The sequence below is a fragment of the Ochotona curzoniae genome, unplaced genomic scaffold (assembly GCF_017591425.1).
Source record: "Ochotona curzoniae isolate NIBS_2020 unplaced genomic scaffold, NIBS_Ocur_1.0 patch144, whole genome shotgun sequence".
NCBI lineage: Eukaryota > Metazoa > Chordata > Mammalia > Lagomorpha > Ochotonidae > Ochotona > Ochotona curzoniae.
Window position 1 is genome coordinate 154430 of NW_024466689.1, and position 25246 is coordinate 179675.

Sequence of the window (25246 nt, forward strand, 5' to 3'; positions counted from 1 at the left end):
CTCAGCCACTTGAGATTCTGCCACCCATGGAAGGCTCACATGGAATTCCTGCCCAGCTTCAGGTGTTGAGGCTATTTGGTGAGTCAATGGAAGATGTCTCTCTCTCTCTTTTTCAAAAAAAAAAAAAAAGACTCAGCCAAAAAGTTCAAAGATTTGAAAGGAATGACACTATCCAGGTCAGAGGTCACTCTACAGGGTATGAGTCTGTCTCAGTCCAATTAGATTATCCTGCACAGCGCCCCTTGAAATGTTGGAACTTCTCTACATTTTGCGGTTGGTGGAGAGCACCCATAGTTCAGGGGCTCTGACCTCCAACGCCACGGTGTTGGCTCTGTCTTTCAAAAGTCTCGTTCCAATTATTGCTGGCTCATTTCAGAAGTGTCTTCTCAACTGCATCTAGACATTTCATCTGTTGAGGCTCAGGAGGTGTAAAGTTCAGATACAGGTTTAACATCTGGTGGGAACAGTCATACTACAGGGGCCAGGCATCTGTGCCCCACAAGAGGCAAACCCTGGCACAACCCACTCTGAGGCCAGAGGCTGCTTCCCGAGCCTGGACACAGATAGGGGACCTGAGCTGCAGGAGGGGCCTGTCTGAATGAAGTGGGATGACCCATACCTGTCCTACCCATGCCCACACCACACCACACCCAGGTGAGCTGAAACCTCTCCTGGCACACTGGGCTGACACCCTGCAGGCCTTGTAAACTGTGGGCTAATTGCCCAGATGGATTTTCTGCAGCGCAATCCCCTTGCCCTTTAACTTTCAGCTGGTTGCCTTTTTAATGTTTCACCCATCACTTATCTTATACTCGTGGTCCCTTGTCTTATCGTTCAAACAGAGCACAGTGATGGGTCACAGGCTGTTAGCTTTCAAACAGATTTCTGCCAGCGAGAAGAAAGCAGGCAGGGAGGGCATCATCCTTGTGGAGGTGATAGTGCAGGTCACAGGGTCACTTTGCTGCCACTACCTTATGTACCCTTTGAACTCAGTGTTCAGGGCATGACGGCATGGCTTAAGCCCTAGATCTGCACAGCTGAGGTCAGAGCTGGCCATCCTGCCTGGGGTTCCTCTTGGGTTCCATCTTTTGCCCCAACAAAAGAACAGACATCTGGTGTCTTCTGAGACATGGTTCCCCCCTCACTGTCATTCCCTCTGTGACAGCCACACTCTGTCATCCAGCAGGCCACCTTAGTTCCTTGGTCTGTTTGTGCTGCTGTAACAGAATGGCTGAGATGGAGCAATTTGTGAAGACCAGAGACTTCCGTCTGGTGGCCTCTAGGCTGGGAGGGCCAAGTCCAAGGGGCCCACATGTATAAAGAGTCTTCTTGTGGCAAATGTTCCTAGCCAAGGGCAGACAGAAAGAGAGTGCCAGCAGAGACTGCTATCAAAGGCACTTCTCCATCATATAGCACTCCAACTATGATGGCAGTGACTGAAACAAGTTATTTACTTGAAAAAGTTGCAGAGACTGTGTGGTAGGTGTTGCGTCCTTGTGCCACATGGACAGGCATTCTGACAGGGCTCAGGTCATCTGGCCCAGGTCCATGGGGCCTGCCTTCACAATGGGTGCCAGGTCCTTGAGTCCCAGGAGTAGGGGGTCTGGTGGGGCCCTCCTATGCTGTAAGTGCTGGGTCCATCAGCCCCAAGGGTTTGTCTTCCAAGAAGTTCCACATCATCTGGCCCTGGTCCTTTAGGCTGCCTGTACAGTCGGTGCCACGTCTGTGAGCACCAGGGGGATTGGGGATCTGGCAGGGCCCAGTTCACCTGGCCCAAGTATTTGAGCCTGCCTTTGCAGTGTGGTTGCTGGGTTCAGGAGTTCCAGGTGCTGGTGGTCTAGCAGAGCCCAGGTGTCCTGGACGGAGTCTTGGGCCCACCAGCAAGGGCTTAATCTGTAGCATGGAGGACACGGCAGTCCATGGAGTCTGTAGAGGACATCTGGGGCCATGGCAGAAGAAGGAAAACAGAGCAAATTAGACATCTGCCACAGACAAACGATGACAACAAAAATCTGGGTGAATAGAGATCCTAAGGTCAACTGTGTCAGCCAATGGACATTGGAAGTGTTCCCTCATCCTTCGATCGGTGAGAGAGGCAGCATCTCAGAACTATTGAAACCATTTGGGCAGAACTCTTGGACCATGTACCACATCGGAACCCTGAGTTGATTCTGGGTGGCCAGTCCCCAACCTTAGGTATTGGGACAGATGGAAAGCTGGGTATGGCTTTTTTCACTCTCTCCCCACTTACCCCAGATAGAGGAACAAGAAATGGACAAAGTGGAAACAACGATGGCACCATTTTCCCCTAATTCTCAATCCCTCTCACCCTGATCAACAATGTTAACATCATTAAAAATACATATATTCTTTTTAATTTTAAAAAGGGGTGGCTAAGGTACCCGGAGCCTCTTTCCAGGTTTCCCACAAGCAGGTGTAGGGTCCCAAGGCTTTGGGCCATCCTTGACTGCTTTCCCAGACCACAAGGAGGGAGCTAGATGGGAAGTAGGCTGCCAGGATTTGAACTGGAGCCCATATAGGATCCCGGTATAAGCGAGGTGAGAACTTGAGCCACTGGGCTATCGTGCCAGGCCAATACCTGTTTCTTTATAGAAAAACAAAAGCAACTTGTCTCCAGAGACCTTTTTGATATTAAATATGATGATGTAAATAAAGCATTTACTATAGTGATAGTCCCAAAAAAGATTTTAATAGTACTAATAAATAACCTATTAAAACATATTTAAAATTTTAAAATAGCATTATAAAAGCCTGAATTCTCTGAGACAGTATATTAAGCATGTAATAGTATACGTATAATATACTTGTATATATTCTTTAAAAATGTATAACATTCAAGTTGTATGTGCACCTATTAAATAACTTTGAATTTACCAGTGAAAAAATAAATAAATAAATAAATAAAAAGGGGGGTGGCTAGACAGAACAGCACCCACCAGTATGTGTGTGGGCTGGATAGTGGGATTGGTTGGGTTGAACTGGGCTTCAATGCACATTGCAATGTATGAGAGCTAAATGGGATGTGGGACAGACTGAACAAGTCTGTGGTACATACTGAACTAGGGTGGGGGGCAGGCCTGGTGGGGGTTATGGGGAGTCGCTCCAACTAGACTGCAGCTCCCACTGGTTTGCATGAGGGCCAAATATGAAGTGGGTAGGATCAGGCTGGACTGCAACACCCATTGGTTCATGTGCAAGACAAGGCTGGAAACAGAAATGACCCAGCAATTGTAACTACCAGCATGTGCATAAGCTGATTGGGGCAACGGACTGTGCCAGATGCTGTACTGGCAAGCACACACAAGAATCAGGTCTGGGATCACCTCAGACGAAGTTTCTTTGGAGATCCCTCCAACTGAACTGCTGATGTCAGAACCCCAACCATGAAGAAACTATGTTAGCCAGTGGATTCTGAATAGGTTTCACTGTGCTTGGAACAGTGAGATTGGCAGCAATTCAGAACAGTTGAACTATCACAACTGCTGGAGTAGGACCCTCAGAGCATGCCCCATATCAAGGACCTGGGATGAGGGGGAGGCTGGGTGGAGCTTCTCCCTTTGTTTCTCCCCTGACCCCAGATATAGGGAAAAAACAAAACAATGATGCTAGTGTGGAAACAATGGTCTTACCCACTTTCCTGTAGCTCTTGACACTTTGTACCTTAATCAACTATGCAAGATTATAAAAAAATAATAAATTAATTTTTAAAATAAGGTGATTTTTTAAAAAGGAGTTACAGAAAGAGAGAGAAAGAGAATCTTTGAACTGCTGCTTCACTCCCCAGATGGCAAAGATAGCCAAAACTGAGAAGGTCAAGGCCAGGCAGGAGCTTCATCCTGGTGTCCCATTGGGAAGTCTGGACCCCATGCACTTGGGCCATCTTCTGCTGCTTTCCTAGGCCAGTAGCAGGGAGCTGGATGGGAAGAAGATCTGGCCCTTGGCTTTGAGCTTTGAAGGAGTGCAGAGCCCTAAGACTCCACAGCCCCTTAAAGACCCTGCTTCTGCCTTGGAGAGGAACTGGTCACTCCAACCAGATGCATCCAAAGCCAGCTGCCTGGCAGGGAGGCTCTTGTGTACCTGCCCCCTTGCTGGAGCAGAATAGGATTCAGCTACTTTACATAATCCTTAAACACCTCAGGGAACTCAGTTGCTCCAGTTCCTTATGGGAAGAGGGAGGTCACCCTTACTGTCCCTGCCCCTGGTCAAGGGGCACCCCATCCTGGTCTGGCCCAGCAGCCTGTCTTCCCAGAATCCAGAGTGGGATGGCATGCCACAGCTGCTCCTCCCTGGGATGAGGACTGAGCCGAGCACCCAGCACAGAGAGGCAGCAGAGGGAATTGTAGGCAATGAAAAGCCCCTCCCCATCCCACCTTCAACCCCCACCATGCTATCCCCCACCCTTCTTACCCTGCCAACCACTCTCCCTAGGTGCCTGCCAAGGAAACTGTCAACTCCTGGGGCCCAGCAGAGGGTAGCCCAGTGAAGAGGGCTTGCGGGCATTGCCAATGCTGGGCCAGCACTTGGCTTTGGTCTGCACACCTCCAACTGCCCAGCCAAACCTGAGCACTGCCTCAGATATGACTCAACCTGCAGCTGGGGTGGAATGGAGCTCTGAGCTCAGTGCCTCCACGGATTGCAGAGCTTGGGGACGGGGTGGAAATGGGCGGGTTTGCAGCCAGCCATGCCCCTGCCAGTCTGCACCCTGGACTTACAGGCCCTAGAAACTTTCCTATAAGCCCAGTCTCCCTGGACTGCAGCACTAGCAACACCATGCCTATGACACTGGGTTACTGGGACGTCCGCGGGGTGAGTGAGGGGTCAGCCTGACCAGTGGGATGTGAGTTTTTAACGCGGGGTGGGACAGAGGGCATTGAGCAGCTTGGGAGGTTTTAGGCCTTGTTTCCTGTACCAGTTTTGGCACTTCTCTGCCTAGGCTTTCGGGATCTCCCAGTGCAGGCATCCCAGAGATGGGTAGGGACAAAAGGCAAGGGCATACTGTTAGATGTAAATAGGGGCTCACCTGGAGGCGATAAGAGCACCAGTCGGAGTCCCTCCAGCTCTGACACCAGGCCCTGGCATCTTTCCCAGCTGGTTTTCCCTGTCCGTGCACTCCTGGAATACACTGGCACCAGCTATGAGGAAAAGCATTACACCATGGGGGACGGTAATGCACCTGCCTGCTCTGACCTCTGTCCACTGCATGCTGTAACCTAGCAACCCCTGCCTGGCCACCCGTGGTTCACCTGTGCAGACCTCAACCCCTGGAAGCAGAGCCTACCCTTCCTGGTCCCTGTGGGTGCAGTGTGGCCTCCCACGGCATGGCTCTGGGAAGGGGTGCTGAGAACCTGGTTTCAGCATTGGGTCCTTGCCCACACTTCCTAAAAGCTTTAGGGTCCAGAGCTCTTACAGTCAGTCTTTCCCCTTACTCCAGACCTTGAATGTGAGACTGAGGGGCACAGATCCCACATGCCCTACCTAGTGGTCTTACCCTGACTCCTTGGGAGGGTCCAGGAAAAGAGGCTGCACACTGGGGAGGTTTTGTTTCACTTGGTCTTCTCCACAGGTCCAGACTGTGACATAAGCCAGTGGCTGAGTGAAAAATTCAAGCTGGGCCTGGACTTCCCCAATGTACGTGCAGGAAATGGGTGGCTGGCTGTCGGGTGGAAAAAGTGCAAAGTGTCTCTCTGGCTCCACATCCTTCCTATGTTTAGAGGATTCAGGACCAGGACCTTGTGCTCAGCTATTGTCATTATCAGTTCACTGCAAAGTTTTCTTATGATGTCCCTCGTCAGAGCTCACCCAGGGTTTGTACAGAGTACATGTTGAGGGCCTGCTATGGGTGTCTTCCCTCCTCACTCCCCAGCTGCCCTACCTGATTGACGGCACTCACAAGCTCACCCAGAGCAATGCCATTGTGCGCTATCTCGGCCGCAAGCACAACCTGTGTGAGTGGGGCTGGCTGAGGGCGTGGGGCTGTGGCTGTGCCCTGGGCCTGGCTGTGTGGGATGCTGAGGGTGTCTGCTGTGTGTGCTGCAGGTGGGGAGACGGAAGAGGAGAAGATTCACGTGGACATTTTGGAGAACCAGGCTATGGACAACCGCATGCAATTCCTCAGGATCTGTTACAGCCCTGACTTTGTGAGTGCCCCACTGGACAGGACCTGGTGGGTTCAGTGAGGAATTAACCTCTTGTGTTCTCATCGGCACTGCTCCTGTTTGCTACTAAACTCCCTAGGGAGAATGATTCTCCAAGCAATTTCCTATCTGACCAACGCATTGATTCTGTAGTCTCTATGTCTTGAGAACTAAAATCTTTTACATCACTGCCATACTCCTAGACACAGTCCCAATGACCTTGGGTAAACAGTGATGTCTAAGAGAGGAAATTTGCTTCAGAATCCTTTTTGTTTCTGACCTTTGAATCAATCTTACCATAGCCAGCTTTCCCAGCTTTTTCCTCATCATCTTCCAGTACCTAGAAGCAAAGTCCATGGCATGAGTTATGTTAGTTCAAGATGGGAGCGTCTTAGAGCGTGTGCCATGTTTTCCCAGGACTGGTTCATGCCCCAAAAGGGATAAGCATATTTATGTAATGAGTAACCCAGGGTCACCCAGAGGTCCTGGGTTCCTTTCCCTTCAACCTTGCAGATCACATTCTCATCCTTTGTGAGCTGTACACATGCCTCTAGCATTCTCCTGCCAGCCCACCAGGTAGAGTTTCGTCTTCTTTGCCAAGGTCTTTTAGTTCTCTGCCTCTTTGCTTTCACCCCCAGCAGAGTCCCAGGGAACCTACACTCATGACACTCCTGGGAGTGACCCACAGCAGGATGCTTGGACATCAGAGATGACACACTAAGGGACAGAACTGCACTACTCTGTGACCTCCTGTGGTCTCCCACAAATGGGATAGGGGCCAGTGGGAGTCTCTCAGATGCTGATGAATGAAATCCGAGGAGGAACACGGACCCTGTGCCACGCTCAGTGAGGACGGCTGCTCCCCTGGCCAGCGGGGCCATGTGCAGCCCTGACAGGCAGCCCCTCTCCCCAAAGTTGTGCCTGCGGGTGCTGACAGCCTTTTGTTCTTTCAGGAGAAGCTGAAGCCTGACTACCTCAAGGGCCTCCCAGACAAGCTGACACTGTACTCCCAGCTCCTGGGGAAGCGGCCCTGGTTTGCAGGGGACAAGGTGAGACCGAGGGAGGGAGGGAGGCAGGAGCAGGGGGCATGGTCGGTCTCCTTTGTTCCTGAGCTCCGTCCTCCTGGCTTCTGCAGATCACCATTGCTGATTTCCACGTCTATGACATCCTGGACCAGAACCGTATATTTGTTCCTGGTTGCCTGGATGCATTCCCAAACCTGAAGGATTTCATGGCCAGATTTGAGGTGATTCCCTGATCCTTCTCTCCACTTTTCCAGTTACTTCATGCTAAGTCCTGGAGCTGAGTTGCAGACCAACCCCTGAGAGCAGGACCCAGGGTTAGCATCCTGCACCTGCTGTGTCCAGTGTATCTGCACAAGTTGTCTCTCCCAGTTCATTCAAAGGGAGACTGAGCCAGTAGGGGGAAAGCTACATGTCAGGCTCCCATAGCCCGTCACAGCTGTGCTGAACTTCCTAGGAGCCGCTAGTGTGTATGGGTGAGTAGCAATCGGGCTTCTCTGAATTTTGTTCTACAAGGAATAACCTAGGGCCTTGACCAATCTGGGTCTCCCATCCCTGGAGACCTTAGGAGAGGCCAGACAGTGAGCACATGTGCAATGCAGCGGACATCAGGAGGATGAGACATGTTAGAACTGAGGTTCAGTGTCAGAGACACAGACACTCCATGTGCTTGATCTCCAAAGCAGTTGAAGCAATGAGCTCCCCATGTGGAAGCAATGAGCTGTTCAAGGTGTGTTGTTGGTGCTGGATCTCAGTGGCCTTGAAATGCCCCTGGTGCAGGTTCTTGTCTTGAAGAGTTTGTGGTGAAAACTTTTTTTCTGTCTGCCTTTTTCTTCATTTAGTACTCAACATGTTCTCTCTGTGACATTTGGTCAGTCCTTGATGTTTATCTTTATGCACATGCAAAGTGACTCCATGCTGAGAACAGCAGACATAGTAGGAGGGAGGAAAAGGGTAACACAGCATGGGTCTTAGCAGCACAGCCTGACCCTCAGCTCTCAGGGTCCCATCAGACATCACCCAGAGGAACATAGCCAGGTACTCAACTCTCAGGATCCCATCAGTCACCCAGGCACATCTGACTTGCAACAAAAGCTTTTATCACAGATATGAGGGTTTGGGGCATTAGTCCAAGAGATTGTTCATTCTGCAATCTTTGTTCTGTTCTCATGGAGTGATGTGCCTGCTCATCTCCTTATCAGCTCTGGGTGAGGTCCAGGTCGTGGCCTTGGGGTATGAAAAAGTTGACTCAGCTCTTTGTGCTGTGAAGCAGAGACTAGGTGAGAGCTTTGTCCTGGACTGTGTGACAACCAGGCCAGGCCTGTTAGGCTCAGAACATTCTACATCCCGCTGAAAACTTGAGAAACTAGGTGGGCACTTTCAGCCCTGGTATCCAGGCACAAAGCCCAGGAGTGTGCTCGGTGCAGCTCACTGTATCCTCAGCACGGGAGGAATTGAGGAGCAGTGATGTTGCGCTCAGATACCCCGTAGAAGAGTTAGGACTCCCTGAGTCAGGGGAGGATTAGAGCCTGGCCTCAAATTCTTTGCTGCTTCAACTCCTCTTGTTCCCCACTGGAGGGGGCTCTGGGTTGTGACTTTACTGTGGTTTCTAGGACCCCAGTGTGGCCACAGACCCTGAGCTCTGCTCCTGTGTCTGCCCCTGCAGGCCCTGCCAAAGATCGCTGCCTATATGAAATCCAGCCGCTTCATCAGAGTACCTGTGTTTTCTAAGATTGCCAGGTGGACAGGAAAGTAGGACTCTAGTTTTAAGGGTAGGATCAGCTTTGGAGAGCTCAGGCCCCCAGCCCTGCCTCAGCATTCTCAGTCCTCTCCCTCCACTGTCTCCTCCTCTGCAGCCTACTGTCTCCTGTCCTCTAAGCCAACCCCCCCATACAGACCCTGGCCAACCTTCTTCCTCATCTATGGCCCTCTGGGCCGGACCTCCTATATTGACGCCAACCCCACAGTTAGTGTCTCTGCTGTGAGGGACCAGGGGCCCTGTACTCCTCAGATGCCAGAGAGGTAGCCGGGCCTGTGCTGGCCCTTCTCCAGAGCTAGGTTTCTATGGTGCTGGCTGTTTCCCAGGAAGCCTGAATCTCAGCCTGGGCCTGTCCTCTTCCATGGGAGCTCTGACTCAGCAATGACTTTGCTGATGTTTAAGGATTTTCTTTGTTCTGTTGCCATAGCAGGACCTGGGGAGCAGGATTCTGTGGGTGGTGTGGCTAATCAAGCAGGGTTTCATGGTGTGCTGGTCATATCTGTGCCCTGTGCATGTTGCTCTGTTCCTCTCCTTGGTTTCTTCCTGCTGCATGGCTCCTCATTCCTGGATCATGGTGTCACGGCTTGAAACCTGATGCAGCTGGGCTCTGGTTCTGAGAGCTGCAGGGTTGATAGGGAGGGGCTGGCAGTCGTCGGGCACACCCACTGGGAGCTGCTCCAGGATGCTTTCCCTGACATGGATATTCTGGTCTATATTTTCAGAATGTTTCTCAATAAACAGTGTCACATTATCTATAATTGTTGTACTTGTTGTTTTTTTTCCTACACCAACTTAATAAATTCACAGAGAATCCCTCCGTGTCTTCCCTGTGATATGTGTCATGGTGCCTGGCCTGCATCAGGTGTTCAGGAAGTTTGGAAATGTGGGATTTGGAAAAAGTTTGGAATTGCCTCCTGGGAATGCAAAGCCAGCCTGTTCTGCCATGAATGGGGCTTTGCACTGTGGAAATAACCATCTGGATCTGAGGAGGTACAGAGTCACATGCAGGAGATTGTAAGCATGCAGGGATCAGAGAAGGTACCTGCAGCTGTCTCTCACTTCACCATTAAAGGTGCTGCACCTGCCCTTGAGACAACCTTCCTGAGATGGGCTGGGCTGGGCTGGGCTGGTTTGCTGCCCCATGATGTGGCACTACATCAGAACCTGGAATTCCATCAGAGGTCACCTGCAAAGGAGGAAGACTCATGTGGTGAACGCATATGGAACAGCCTTCTGAAATTGGCAGGACAGTGTACTTGACCTTGGTGTCTTAGTGCAGGAGGGGAGCAGATATGGAGGAGAGTCTACACATACGGTCACTGAGAGCAGTTGCACTTACTAAAGTTCAATAAAGGGTAGCAACAACTGTAATGTAAAAGATCATTAAGGAATAGGTGACTAGTTTAAAAGATACAAGTGACAGGATCAAGGGTAAGCCTAGCTAAATGCTTATGAAACCTTTTGCGTGGAAATTGGTTAAGTCAATATTTGATTTGAGGACAGACATGTTTAAATGTAACAGAAGATCAAAGTGACAATGTGATTAAAAAAATTAAGTGCATATACATGTACTCTAGTACAGGGTCAGAAAACGTTTTCTCTGATGCCCAAGATTTTAGGCTTTCTGGGTCACAATTTGTCACAGTTACTCAATCTTTTGGTTTTGAAAAGTCAACTGTACAGAATACCTGAAAAGATGCATGTGTTCCATTAATATTCCATTTACAAAACAGGTGTGTCAAAACAAAACCCAAACAACTCAATTCTGAAATGGGTGAAGCATTTGGACTGACATGTCCCTTAGATGATACACAGATGTCAAATGGCACCTGAGAAAGTGCTCCACATCACCAATTAGAGCAAGGCAAGGCAGAGCTAGACTGAGTTACCACCTCACACTCATGGCATTGGCTGGGACACAAAGCAGAACAAAGGGAGTGCTGGTGGGGTCTGGAGAAACTGGGACCCTTGGCTCTGTTGGTGTGAATGCCAAAGGGCCCAGCATTGTGCCAGTCAGCACTGTTCTTTCTCAAAAAGTGAAATTATCACTTGCTGGCAGCTATTCCATTTCTGCTTAACACTCAAAAACACCAAGTCCTCGAAGGGCTGTGTGTACTGCCGTGCTCATAAGAGCACCACTTCCGACACGATGGGAGCCTCCCAGGTGTCTCCTAGCAGAGGAAGTGATAAGGACAGCTTGTACACACACACAGGAGCAGGCTCTACTGCTCAGCCCTCATCAAGGAACTCTGAGCATGACACAGCCTGGGTGACCCGCGAGGACACAGGCTCAGTGATGTCCATGTCACGGCCACAACCTTATGATTCCACTGACAGGATGCAGTTGGAGAAGACAAAGTCATAGAGACAGGAAATGGGAAAAGGGTCAGGGCTGGGGATGGGGAGTGTTGGTTTTATGTTCCCACCTACAGTTTTATAGGGAGAGAAAGCTATTGAGCTGGATTGGTGTGACGATGCAACACATTGTGAACCTGGTACCACTGCACTGTGAAAACGGGCAAGGACACACAATTTATGTACAGTAGGATCCATAACAAGGGGCCAACACGGTGGTCTGAGGCTAATGTCCTCACCTTGCACGAGCCAGGATCCCATATGGGCGCCTGTACTAATCCTGGCAGTCCTGCTTCCTTTGCAGCTCCCTGATTGTAGCCTGGGAAAGTGGTCGAGGATGCCCAAAGCCTTGTGATCCTGCAACCACTTGGGAGATCCAGGAAAGGCTCCTGGCTCCTGGTTTCATATCGGCTTAGCCTGGACTCTCACAGCAACTTGGGTAGTGAATCAGCAGACGGAAGATCTTCCTCTCTATCTCTCCTTCTCTTTGTATATCTGACTTCCCAATAAAAAAAATAAATAAATAAGAGCCATAAAAATAATGTTTAAAATGCAACAATGAACCATAGTTGGTCACATGAGGTTATTCCAAAATGTCAAAATGAAATTGTAAGCTTATTTTGGTGCAGAAATGTCTAAAATCTATGCTTTTTTTTTTTATGATGCACTTTTTTTCTGTAAATTCTTTTTTAAGATCTTGAGTATGTATAGAGTTCACAATCTTTTTGAATCAAAATCAACTTATCTTTTCATTCTATTTTCCATGCGCTTTTTTGAAGTCCCCTTAAACTTCTGTGATTTCAAAGCTCAAATTCAAAGGGTGTTTTGGAGCTGCCTGGTGAAGTACCAGACCTGACATGAGGAACGCCATGTTGAGTTGGATTCCTTCTTAAGTGAGGTTCCCTTGACCCCTGAGACTGTAGACCAGCTAGGAGAATAAAAAGGAAACCATGTCCCATCGGCAAAACACTCTAACTCCATAACTACTTTGCTCAAGCTTAACTAGGAGCACAATCAAGCTCTACGTGGTCCAGTCACCAGAGCTTGCAAAGTTAGCAATTTTCCATCCTCAAGGTAGTTTGCATTTAACATAGTCTAGTCTTTCATTTAAACATCCCCTCCTTGACCCCAGGGAGGGAGTTTTTGCCTTCATAAAACTGGCTTTTCCATACTTCAGAGTTTAGAATTCTTTCTCGGATGAGCCTACTCTCCACCACTAGCTAATAAAGGACTTTCAGATCCTATCAGTGTGTGGCATTCCATCATTTTGCCCTATCAGGCATCACAATTGTGGTGACATGAATTATCTGACCCTTGCATGGTCAGAATCTCTTATTGTCCACCTGTTTGAGTCACGCTGCTCTGCTTCAATTCCAGCTCCCTGCTAAAGCACCTGGGAAAGCAGTAGAAAATGGCACACAGGTAATTGGGCCACTGCAACGCACACTGAAGACCTGTGTGCCTGTGAGAATGCAGCTTCCCTCTGCGCAGCTCAGCTTCCCGCCTGAGAAACGGAGCTGAACTTGGCAGGATCAGAGAGTGCTTTGGTCTCCTGCATGTCATCCATAGAGCTTGTAACACACCTGCTCCATGCAGAGTTCCCCTCACTGTAGCTCATGGGAAGCAGTGACCTTAGCTGAGTCTTCTCTGTAAATCTACCTTTCCAGTATACAAAAAAAAAAAAAGAGTGGAGTGCAGCAGGTTGATTAGTTAGCACACACTTGTGGTTAATTGAGCCTGAGTATAGGGAGGACACGAAGGTTCCACACCTGGTACTTCCTACCTCCACTCTGCCATTCATGCTAATGAAATGTGCAAAATCAGCTCCAAAGGCCCCTCTTGCCCACACCTCCTCTCCTGTCCCCCTCACCATTCATGTAAATCCACAGTACTGAAAAGGCTCCAGAGGCTCCAGAGGCTCCAGAGGCTCTGTGCACCCTGCCCCTTCTGCCTCCTACTATGCTACTTTAGATTAATTAACTACGGGATAACTTTGGGCTCCAGCAGCTCCCTTCCTGCCTCCAAACACTTAGCTAATTGGAGGATGAGAACTTAATAACCCTTGACTTCAGCCACCCTGCACAGTGACTAGTGGAGTGTAGCTGGAGCTTCTGTTGCCAAGCTTGGCCAATAAAGACTCCTTCTAATGTCCTACACTTATGATGCATATGATCTCTCTTGCCCTCTGCAACAAATCACCAGGGCTGTGCCCCTCGGGAGGCTGTGTTAACAAACACCAGCCTGCCACCCCTGGAAACCCAAGGGAAGGCTGCTGTCAGGTCCTACTGTGCTGGGTACCCCAGGAGGGCTGAAGACTCTGTTCTTGTCCCCACTCCCTGGAGCTGGACTAGATCTCTGCCTGTATGAAATGCAGCTATTTCCTCCCAAGTCGTGCGCTATCGAACGTGCCACATCAGGCAACAGGTATGGCCTTGAGAGGCTAGGAGACAGCAGTGAGGTGCCTGTGTTTAGTCAACTGCCCAGGGTCCCAGAAAGCAGTTGGTCCCCTGCACATTTGGTACCATCTTCTCCTTTGTTCAATTCCCTTCTCAACCTCAAGACCTTATTGGCCCTTTTCTCCCACCCGACCCCTGTCACATTAGACCCCTAAAAGCATCTATCTGTCCCTTTCCCTTTCCTCTGTAAACTGCCCTCTTTGAACAACATCCTACCTGTCATTGGCTATGTCCTCCTCAAGGAGCCCAATTGGATCTGGCCTGGACACTCAACCCTGGGCCCCTGTAGCACTGCCCCATGGGACCAGTGCTGCCAGGGAGCAGGCCCTGCTCCCCTAGCCTAGTGGCTGCTCCAAGCCTACTGACCCCAACTGAACCCAAACAGCATTTCATCTGTGTCCTATCTAATTCCTTCTGGTTCTGTGGATTCATGAACAGTCAGTGCCACAGTGCCACTTGCAAGGGACTTACCAGTGACACTGTCACGGGTTGGGATCATAGGGAATGAGATACCATCCCAAGGCATTTGAGATTTCCTCCTTGTGTTGTTGATCCCCTGGAACAGACAGCCCCAGGAGGCTCCCTAGAGAACAGAGGTTGCCCCTTTGTGGTCTGGGGCCTCTCATTCATTTCCCCTGAAGCATGGTGTGCCCTCCATGCCTGTGCAGAACCATGCAGCTCAGTAGGCAGGACCCAGGGGTCCAGCCAGGTCCAGCCCCAGCCATTGAGATGATCTGGGGAGGGAATCTGTTGATTGAAGACTTCTCTCTCTGACATGCACACTCTCTTTGTCTCTCTAACTTCAACTTTCAAAGTATGCAGTGGGCATTGGTCAGAGCAAGCAGGTGCATTACCATCTCTGAGAAGTTTACAAGTTAACTTCTTTCCTTATAGTTGCAATTGCCTTGTTCCAGGAGCAAGCAGAGGGTGTAGGTCAGCTGGAAAGATAGCCTGGGGCAGAGATCAGGTGAGCCCCAATCCTACACACACACACACACACACACACACCTTCTTCTAAGGGCAAGCTGAGGTTTCCAGAAGATCCTATAGAAAATACTGCCTAGAACCACCCCAGCTGAGCAGATCATCAGCCCTACCCTCCACGGGGGCCCACTCATTCCATGGTAGCCCCAGGAACCCTTGTCACAGCCACAGGCTCAGCAGAACTGGCCTGGAGCTTTCCTGTCCTTGCAGGCACTTGGGGTCACAAGCAAGCAGCTGCCAACCCACCCCACCCGGCTGCTGATTCCTGCACACCCAGAGCATGAAGCTCTGCGCCACAGCTGACAGCAGGGAGATCGATGTCTGTGGGGCCAGAAACAGAAACCGAAACCAGGACTGTCTGCTTCCCCAGCCTGGCCGGAGCCGACTTGAAATAACATCGCAGCTCCTTTTCCTTCCTCTGGGGGCATCGCTGTGACCTGCCAAATTCCCAGGGGCTCTGGGAAAAGACTCCAGCAGCTGCTGCGGCAGGCCTAGCAGGGATGCCTGAAACCGGAGCATTCAAATAAGCACCACTGTGGAAGAAGGGCCTTGGATACTGCCAAAGCACCGGCCCTGGCTCCTGACACACGCAGGAATACCAGCGGTGGCCTTTGAAGTCATTCCATGACCTGTGACCTCTGGCACAAACTCCTCAAGAATAAATCTAATCAGCCAACTTTATTCTTCGAAGGCAGAAGCCTGACTCACCACAAAGATGGGTGCTGTCAATTGGCTTGTGGCAGATTCTATTTTGCTTTCAGTTGACATAAGAGAATGGTTATCTGCAAAGAGATGAGTGGGGCAACAGAAATGGGGTTTACTAGTTGAAGAGCAAGATTGTTGCCCTGCAGAGACGTTAAGTTTTGGAAATCAGCTAACATCAAGTTAGAGCTGTGTGTTGTGAACCCAGTGAATCAGGAAGGGGAGATCTCAACCCAGTGCTGTGAAGTCACAGAAGATGGGTGGTACGCTAGCTTCAGGGGAGCTGGGGAGTGGGGAGAAGGTGTTGCTGGGGCTAGCAGAGTTAGCTAACTCCCTGTTGCATATGTTCCCTACTCATTCAGAGGCAGCCCGTGCCCCTCAGCTCAGGTTCTGTGTCTGGGTCCAGGCTCAGGAAGCAATGTGGGGACCCAACCAGATTCCACTCATGGTTGCCCACACTGAGACCTAGGACCACGCCCACAAAAAAAGCACCTTGCTGTGGAGAGTTACAGTTCTCATCAGCCACCGAAGGTTTGTCTCTCTGAGATTTGGGGTTTGGGTGTTAGTTTCGGGGTTGTTTTTTTTTTTTAATTTTCTTTTTAATATTGTTCACATAGTTGAGAGAGATGCATGCCCATGTGGGCTTCTGACTAGGGTGAGGAAGGTCAGGTACAGAGGAAGCACTACGGGACAAATGTTTCAGGTTTGTTTGTTTGTTTCCTTCCTGTGTCATCAGCTTCATTGTACCAGGGGTGAGAAAATCTTTCCAAGGAATGTTGGCTGACCAAGTCTACCTTAGTACATCCACAGGCCAAGGAACACGTTGCAAAGCTTGACAGGAGAATTGTCCAACCTGTTCTGCTTTCCATCCTCTGACAGGCAGTCGACATCCCCTGCTGGCCTAGATGAGCTGGTCGTCATATCTCCCATGTGAATCTGGACATGTTGTCCACCATACAAACATCAGTGGCAACTGAGAAAGCCCAGTCCCTATACATACACTCAAGGTTGAACCGTATATCCTGTGATTCTTCCCTTGACCAGAGTCTGAGTCCAGTAGTCCAGTCAGGGAATCCCCTAAGAAACCTTGTCTGGGGTGACCACAGATTTAACTCCTGTATGCACAAGCAAGTTCAAGACCAAGTTCGGTCTGTCACCAACACCAGTCAATACCAGTCAACACATATACTCGTGGATGAAACTGCCTCATCAATTTTGCCCCAGCTCAATATCTCCAGTGAAATGATGGTTGCTGCAGCCCAACCCAGCCAGCCTTCCCCAAATCTAATCCTCAGGCATACCAGCAGGTGCTGCAGCCTACTCAGAATGACCTACAATAACCCCCTCCAGGCCCACTCCCAGCCCTGGCTTTTGTACATGTCAGCCTCTGCTGTAGCCTAACCCAGTCCAGCCCATACCCATCAGACTATCATGCACACCCATGGGTGCTCCTGCTCAGCTCAGCCTTCCCCGCTCTCAGACCCAGCTCTCATGTATGGCAACAGGTGCTGCAGCCCAGCCTGACCTGGCCTGCCCTCAACCCCAGCTCTCAAGCTCACCAGAAGGAGCTGAGATCTTGCAAGGGAGTTCCCCAAGTTCTCCTATTTGGCCCTCTCCCAATGGATCTTTTGTGTGCCAGATGGTGCTGCAGCCCAGACTGACAGGGCTGGCCCCCAGTCCTAACACTAATGGGCAGGTACTGCAGCTTAGTCTGACTGGCCCACACCTGTTAGCTCTTTAAAACAGTTAAAGTTCTAGTTTTTATATTATTATGTGCAGCTAATTCCTGCAGCCTGGTTCTTTTACTGTGAACCGAAAACACCAGACACAACTAGGCACTTTAGGAGGTTTATTCCAGTGGGGCAGGAACAGGACTGAGGTGGTAGAAGGGCAGCAAGGGGAAGGGCAGATAGAGGCACCTGGGGGCTCCTTATATTCAGTGAGTCCGGAGGTTGGGGGGGCGGGGTTTGGGTGAGTGATTGAGGGCAGGCCCCAGGGAATTGGTGCCTGCAAGTAAATGCCTAAGTTGATTGGTAACTGGGTGGGGTTGGGGGAGGGGCTGGGAGATGGAGGGTGAGATTCTCAGGTGAAATGCCGGATTGTCTGATTGGTGAACAGGTGGACCGGCGCAAATTTCATGAGCTGTGAGGAAGAGAAAATGGCACCAGGTCCAGGGTGGCAGGGTCTCAGTCTCCATGGAGACCCAGTTCCCACCAGAGGATGCTACAGCCTAGCCCAACTTGGCCCACCCCAGATCCAGCTCTCATGTCATCCAGTGAGTGCTATTCCCTAGCCCAGCCTGACCTCACACCTATTCTGGCTCTTGTGAGTGTCAGCATGTGCTAGAATCTAATCCAGACTGGCCTGCTCCCAGACCCAGCCCACATGCATATCGATGGGTCCTGCAATGTTGCCCAGACTAGTCTGTCCACAGCCCCAGCTCTTGCACTCACCAGTGGGAGCAGCAGCCCGGCAAGAAAGTCCCCAGAGTTCCACAACAAGGCCCATTCCCAGCCTCAGGTCTTGTACATGCTGATGGATGCTTCAACCCAGCCTGGCATGGCCTGCCCATGATCTCAGTTCTCCCTGATGGGTGCTGCAGCCTAACCCAGTCAGGGCAACCCACTGCTTATCCAGGCTCTTGTGATGCCAGGGGTGCTGCAGCCTGGCCCAAACTGGCCTGTCACCAGACCTGCCCCACACAAATGCAGATGAGTGCTGCAGACTTGCCTGGCCTGTCCCAGCCCTGGCTCTTGTGCTACCAAGCAGGAGCTGCGGCCTAGAAGGGAAGTTCCCCAAGTTCCTTTACCAGGCCTGCTCCCAGACCTGGTTCTTACACGTGCCAGTGAGTTCAGTGGCCCTATTGGGATGCTCTGCTCTCAGTCCAGCCTTTGTAAGCGCTGGCAGGTGCTGCAGCCGTGCCACCCTGTCCTCTTCCCAGGCCAGCTCCCACAAATATTAGATGAGTTCCTGTTAGGTGGCCCATCACCACTTTCAACTCTCTGTACAAACTGGCAGGTGTTGCAATTCCACAGAGGCAAACCCACAAAATTCTCCTACAGAATCTGCCCCCCATATCTGGTTCTCTTACATTGTGGTGTGTGCTACAGCCCAGCCTGGCATGGCCCATCCCCTGTTTTGACACTGGTGTGTGAGTGCTGTGGCCTAGCCCAGCCATTGCATGACCCCCGGCCTGCCTCGGGTTTTGCAGGGACCAACGGGCTGTGATATTTAGCTCCACCCAGGTCTCCATGCAAGCGGGTATTTTGGCCTGACCCAGATATGCCCTTGGGTTTCCCCTCTCCAAACCATTCCATCTCATGTCCCTATCTGTGAATGTAGTGGCCTGGTTCATGGAAGACCCTATAAGTCATTCCTCTCCTGTCAAATATGACCTCACTCCAATACTTCCCCAGAGCCTAAGGCTAGGGTGACATGTCCTGGCCCAGTATTCCCCACCTTCCCCATATATCAGACAGAAAGGGGCAGGGAAGAAAGGGAGAGAAGTAGTGACAGAGAGGGAGGGGGAAAGGAAAGAGAAAGAGAGAAAGGAAGAAAGATAAAATAAGCAACTATGCTGGCATCCTGCAATAGTTAACACAAATTTGACATTAACCAGGTCCAGAATGCCCACCAACTACTGGCTGCTTTTCTCCCAGCAGTGTAACACTTGCCTAGGTATAAGGCAACCTAGGCAGTTGCCTACATCTGGGGTTTTGGGGGCGTGGTTTTTTTCCATCTATTTGAAAGGCAGAAGAAGAGAGAAATAGAATGAGATATTCCTATCCACAGGTTCATTCCCAAAGCCAGGGCTGGACCAGGTCAAAGCCAAGAGCCCAGACCTCCAGCCTGAACTCCCACGTGTAGCAGGAACATAGAACGTGAGCCACCATATCAGTTGCTTCCTCCTAGGATATATTAGCAGGAAGCTAGAAGGGAAAGTAGATCTGCTGGGACTGGATCCAGAATCCCAATACGGGATGCAGGCACCAACAGACAGCAGTTGAACCCTCTGAGCCACAATACTTGACTTTCATTCTGAGTTGTATATATCTTGAATTTGGAAACCTAAAATTCATGATTCCAACTGAGAAAAATATGTTCAGGTTTTTTAAAGATCTATTTATTTTTATTTGAAAAGCAGGTTTACAGACAAAGGGCAAGACAGAGAGAGAAGCAGAATCTTCCATCTGTCGGTTTGCTCCCCACGTGTCTGCAATAGCCAGAGCTGACACCATCCAGAGCCAGGAGCTGTCTCAGGGTCTCCCACATATATGCAGGGACCCAAGGACTTGGGCCATCCTTCCTTGCTTTCCCAGGCCGCAAGCAGGGAGCTGGATTGAAAGCAGAGCAGCTGGGACTAGAGCTAGTTCCCATTTGGAATGCTAGGAATGGCAGGCAGAGGATGAGCCTGTTGCACCACTGTGTGAGCCCCGAATAAATGTTTTAAAATCTAACATTAATTAGAATAGTTTTTGAAAGACTGATAACAGATACTGTTGCATTAGTATTTATCCATTGCACCCTTCCCTAATTAAACGCATACACACAATTACCGACACTTGCCCATATATGAGGCATCATGAAAAGAATCCTTCATGGAGACGGTAGCTTAGCTAAAGGCCAGAGTTAGGAACTACACGAGGCAGATTTTAAAACTATAGGACACAACTTTATGCTGTCATAGATTTTTTTTTTTAAGATTTATTTATTTGCATTGGAAAAGCAGATTTACAGAGAGAAGGAGAGACAGAAGATCTTCCATGTGCTGGTTTACTCCCCAAATGGCCTCATTGGCCAGAGCTGAGCCAATCCAGATCCAGGAGCCAGGAGTTTCTTCTGGTTCTCCCACATGGATGCAGGGTCCCAGGGCTTTTGTGATGTCCTCTACTGTTTTCCCAGGCCATAAGCAGGGAGCTGGATGGGAAGTGGAGCAGCCGGGACATGAATTGGTGCCTGTATGGGATGCTAGTATGTTCAAGGTGAGGATTTAGCTACCAAGCCAACATGCCAATTCCCATAGATTCTTTTTTAAGATTTTTTTTTTATTGGAAAGTCATATATACAGAGAGGAAGAGAGACAGAGAGGAAGATCTTTCATCAGTTGATTCACTCCCCAAGTGGCCACAAGGGCTACAGCTACACCGATCTGAAGCCAGGAGCCAGGAGCCTCCTCAGGGTCACCCACATCCGTGCAGGGTCAGTCCCAAGGTTTTGGGCAGTCCTCAACTACTTTCCCAGGCCACAAGCAGGAAGCTGGGGCCCCTGGGATCACACTGGCGCCCATATGGGTGAGTACAAGGTGAGGACTTTAGCCACTATGCTATCACACCGAACCCTCCCATAAACTTTTACTACACTGGGAATTTACGCTAGTATGTGGTAGATAGATTGAATATGCTGCTTAAAAGCCTGTACTTCACAGCCTAGCCTCTAATGACAAAGCCCAAAGTGTCAGCAGTGTCAGCATTAAGGAATCTGACCCAATGAGCAGAGCTCCTGCTGCTGAAAAAACACTGTCCTTAAAAAATTCTGGTCAACAAAAAGGAGATATGGGTGACCACACACATGGCACTTCAGGAGCAGAAGGTGCAGTTTGAGTCTGGAAACAACCTTAGGAGGCAGGCCCTGCAGGCATGTGGGGTAAACAGGGCAGAGGACAGGCTGGGCAGTCTGCTGGTCCCAGCTCTGGGGAAGGAGCGATGTGACTCCCACAGCAGCATCCAGCAGGACTCTCGGGCGGGGCATGCTGGCTGGGGGAGGGTCCCAGGTCATTCTGCAGGAGCTGCTGGGCAAGGCTAAACAGGATGAACTGTGCTCATGGGTTTTTGTTTTTTGTTTTTTTTTTTTTTTTTTTTTTTGGTTTGGTTTGTTTTTAATGCATTCATCCTGAGAAAGATGTACAGAAAATTCCTTCAAGTCTTTGCCAACTTCCCAGGGCTGGACTGCCCACCCTCCTCCCTTCAGAAAGTGACCCAGAGCTGAATGCAAGAACAACTGAGCTAAGCTGAGCCAAAGTCAGGAGCCAAGAGCTTCTTCTGGATCTCCTATGCGGGTGCAGGGTCCCAAGGCCTTGGGCCGTCCTCCACTGCTTTCCTACAAGCAGAGAGCAGAATAGAAAGTAGAGCAGCTGGGATATGAACCAGTGCCATATGGGATCCCGGTGCATGCAAGGCAAGGACTTTAGCTACTCAGCTACTGCAGGGGGCCTATCACCCACCTTTCAACCTGTCCATAAGCCCTCAGGCACATGGCAGCTGCCTAATACACAGGCAGGCAGATGGTGTGCCCTCTGGAGAGCCTGAAAAACAAAACTGAGTGGGGATTAAAACTTCCCTCCAAATACTCTACTAGTTGTTTTAAGGTGCCTCAGCTAGCCTCTTCCAAAAAGACCCGGTGGATATACCCCAGGGATTTTTGTTCCATTTTAAACTATATATTAGAGACTAATTCAGTGATCATCACAGTAAGTTTGTGTGCACTCCCCAAATGGCTGCAATGGCTAGTGTTGGGCCAGGCCAAAGCCAGGAGCCAGCAGCTTCTTCCGAGTCTCCCATGTGGGTACAGGGGCCCAAGGACTTGGACCATCTTTTGCCATTTTCCAAGTACATTAGCAGAGAAATGGACGGGAAGTGCACCTGGACCAGCATCAGTATGGGATATGCCACAACCCTGGCTCCATGTTTTGGGTGCTACCTGGTCCCTGACCTGTCAGGTGATACCTACCCACATCAGTGATGGCAAGCATCTTTATTCTGTCTACTGACACAAATGCTATCATCTTATGGAAATGTCCATATAGACACATCCAGCAATGATGGTGAGCGAGCTAGCTGGGCATCTCCTAGGCCAGTCAAGTTAACTCACAAAATTAACCATTGCACAATGTAATAGAGCAGAAACATAAGTTAGCACACCTTCTTTATGGGAAATAAAGGCTTTGACTGCTGCAAGCTCATCTTTCAGTCATTTTCCAGGTCTAATGTAGCCCTGGGAAGATACCAGGTAAACAGAAAGAAACCGCAGGATCACTAGTGAGTGTGCATGCTTTTTATTGAAGTTTAACTTTACACTGAATGGTGTACAGCCCTAAAAGGTACCCCTCTGTGGTACTGACCTTCATATACTTTTGTAACCATCACACAATCAAGACAGACAATAATCCTAGCGATCCATGAAGTCCCTTCAGTGGGTGACCCTCCCACCCCCACTTGAGTCAACATGCACTTGACCTCCACACCCGGAGTCATCTCCCTTGTGTGTGGATTTCCATGTGAATGGAACGGCATCTATGGACTTGGATCTAGATCCTTTTGCTCAACAACACATCAGTGTTGTATTCCTGTTTTTCGTGTAGCACTGGTACCTGTTTTTGGTTTTGGGTTTTTTTAATAGTATTATACTTCATTATATAAATAACACAGTTATATTGATAACTCAGCTTATTTGTCTATTCTTCTATTGTTGGGTTTGGAATGTCATCAGGTATGGGCTACTTAAAGTGGCTTGCAACACAATTGTACATAACTCTTGGATGACATTAACACACTTTTTAAAGGTTTATTTATTGGGGCCATGTTGTGGTCTCGCATGTTAAGCCACGACCTGTAATATATATAAGGAGTGGTGGTAGTTCAAGGCTCAATTGCTCCACTTTATTTTTTTTTAATTTGTTTTATTTGTAAATCAGAAGCACAGTGAGAGAAGAGAGAATTAGATCCTCCATCCACTAGTTCACTCTCCACATGGCTGGAATCACCAGTGCTGGGCCAGCCAAAACCCCAAAGCCAGGAGCTTCATCAGGTCTCCAAGTGGATGAAGGGGTCCAAAAACTTGGACTATCCTCCACTATATTCCCAGGTAAATTAGCAGGGAGCTGGATTGGAAGTGGAGCAGCCAGATTTGAGCCATTGTCCATACGAGGTGCCCACATTACACATGGTGGCTCAACCTGCTATACCACAATGCCAGCCCCCACCCTCCCCACCATCAGCCAGCTATCCCACTTCCACTGCTTCTAATCCAGCTCCCTACTAATGCAGCTGGGAAAGCAACAGAAGACAGTCCAAACCCTTCATTTCCTGCCATCCAAGTGGCAGACCTGGAAGAAGTTCTGGGTTCCTGGCCTTGGCCTGGCCTAACCCTGGCCAATGCAGCCATTTAGGGGGTGAACCAGCAGATAAAGCTCTCTCTCTCTCTCTCTCTCTGTTATTCTGCCTGTCAAGTTCATTCATCCTCGCTTCTCTTCCCAAAAAAGCAAAGAACCCTTAGCTTGAACCAGTGTTTCAATATGAGATGCCAGCATCAGAGATGGCAGTTGGCCCCATCATCACACATCTTTATTGCATGGGATTCCTGCATCTTATGTAGATATATATTTGGCTCTCATTGATTCTACCAAGATTCAAAAGTGGTCATCCTACAAACAGTGTATGAGAGTTTCAGTTATTTCCGAAATTCACAGTATCACAGCTTAGAGTACCGTCCCTCTGGGGATTACAGTTGGCTCTTACTGCACCTGTAACGTCTCTGCCAGGTGATGTTAGGCACCTTTTCATCTGCTTATTGGCCATTTGGATAGTCACTTTTGGGAAATGCCGGTTCAAGTCTTAACCCATATTTCAACAACTGTGTTCTGGATACATACTTTTTGGATGAGAGTCCTTTTTAGATTTACATTTTCTCCCATGTGAGCCACGTATGGATATCTGAACCACAAAATCAACAACTTTTTGTACCAATGTAATTAGGGAGCTACAGTTCCTCTGAAACAACTTACCCTGTGGTTTTTGATTTGCAGTCACAGTCATCTCATGGTATTCCAGGGGTTGTTCCTGGTGCCCCCCATAAATTCCCAAACCTGCAGATGCTCAGGTCTCTTGTACAAAGCGGTGTTGTACTTATATATATATATACTATGTTCCCATAAACTTCAAATCACCTCTCCATTGCTCATAATCCCTGGGACAATGTGTCATCCACATAGTTGTAATACTGTATTGTTTAAGGAACAAGGACCTCAAAAAAGAAAGTCTACACATTCAGCAGAGACAGAATACATCTTCAATTATTTTCAAGTACAGTTGATTCAATTTATGGAATGAAACCCAGAATACATATACATCAAAAGAAAAGGATGCAAAAGAAGAAATGGGGTTAATGCATTGAGATATAGGAAGTCTGCATTTAGAACGTCTTTGAAAGAGAGTGATCATGGAGAGATTAGACTGTGTGTCCCCATATATCCTTTTCATGACAAAATGACAGAAAATCACCAGAAACAAGCTACCTACAAGGGGATTCAAGTCATACCAGCATCAGTATTCTCATCAGAAATGCTTACTATCAGAAAAAAAAAAAAATGGATTCACCAGGAGCCTGCAGGTTGTTATGTTACAGTTCTATACCCAGCCCAAGTAGTACAGAGAAAAACTATCTGCATCTCACAGGTGGCCAGGGGCAGGGCTTTGAAGACATCTGAATGAAAGAGCAGAGAGAGGGTCCTGGAGACCCAGCAGATGGGACAGAGCCACACAGTGTGGAGGCCACAGGATCTCGGCTCCCTCTGCTGGGGCTGCCTGTTTCCTCCTGCCTCCTGAGATGCACAGCTATGCACAGCCATGATGCTGGCAGAATGAGAGGCCCCAGACCAGAAAGGGGCCATCTCTGTCCTTTAGGGTGCCTCATGGGGCCACCTGCTCTAAGGGAATCACACATGGGAGCAAGAAGTATTGGACAACGACAATCCCACCTCATCCCTGTGAACCCAGCCACTGTCAAGCTCTTGGGTGGCTTGGCCACTCCCTAGGAAGG

General features: G+C 49.3%; 1 protein-coding gene across 3 annotated transcripts; it reads left to right on the forward strand.

Annotated features, from left to right (window-relative positions):
* The first annotated feature begins 4791 nt into the window (after positions 1–4791).
* Positions 4792–9074, forward strand: LOC121166486 (glutathione S-transferase Mu 1-like). 3 transcript variants are annotated; one of them, XM_040995614.1, is made up of 8 exons: positions 4792–4827; positions 5110–5185; positions 5585–5649; positions 5885–5966; positions 6058–6162; positions 7071–7204; positions 7291–7401; positions 8844–9074. In XM_040995614.1, exons 1-8 carry the CDS (start codon positions 4792–4794, stop codon positions 8931–8933), a joined length of 699 nt encoding a protein of 232 aa, XP_040851548.1. In that variant the 3' UTR covers positions 8934–9074. The 3 variants fall into 3 exon arrangements, with proteins under 3 accessions (XP_040851548.1, XP_040851549.1, XP_040851550.1); XM_040995615.1 differs by having other exon boundaries at positions 6058–6158; positions 7109–7204; XM_040995616.1 differs by lacking the exon at positions 7291–7401 and having other exon boundaries at positions 6058–6158; positions 7109–7204.
* Positions 9075–25246: the final 16172 nt, after the last annotated feature.

Excerpts from the sequence above, each read along its gene's own strand:
- LOC121166486 (XM_040995614.1), top strand. The coding sequence starts at position 4,792 with ATGCCTATGACACTGGGTTACTGGGACGTCCGCGGG. Across the intron at positions 7,205-7,290 it reads CCTGGTTTGCAGGGGACAAG|ATCACCATTGCTGATTTCCA; the intron begins GTGAGACCGAGG and ends TGGCTTCTGCAG. Across the intron at positions 7,402-8,843 it reads ATTTCATGGCCAGATTTGAG|GCCCTGCCAAAGATCGCTGC; the intron begins GTGATTCCCTGA and ends CTGCCCCTGCAG.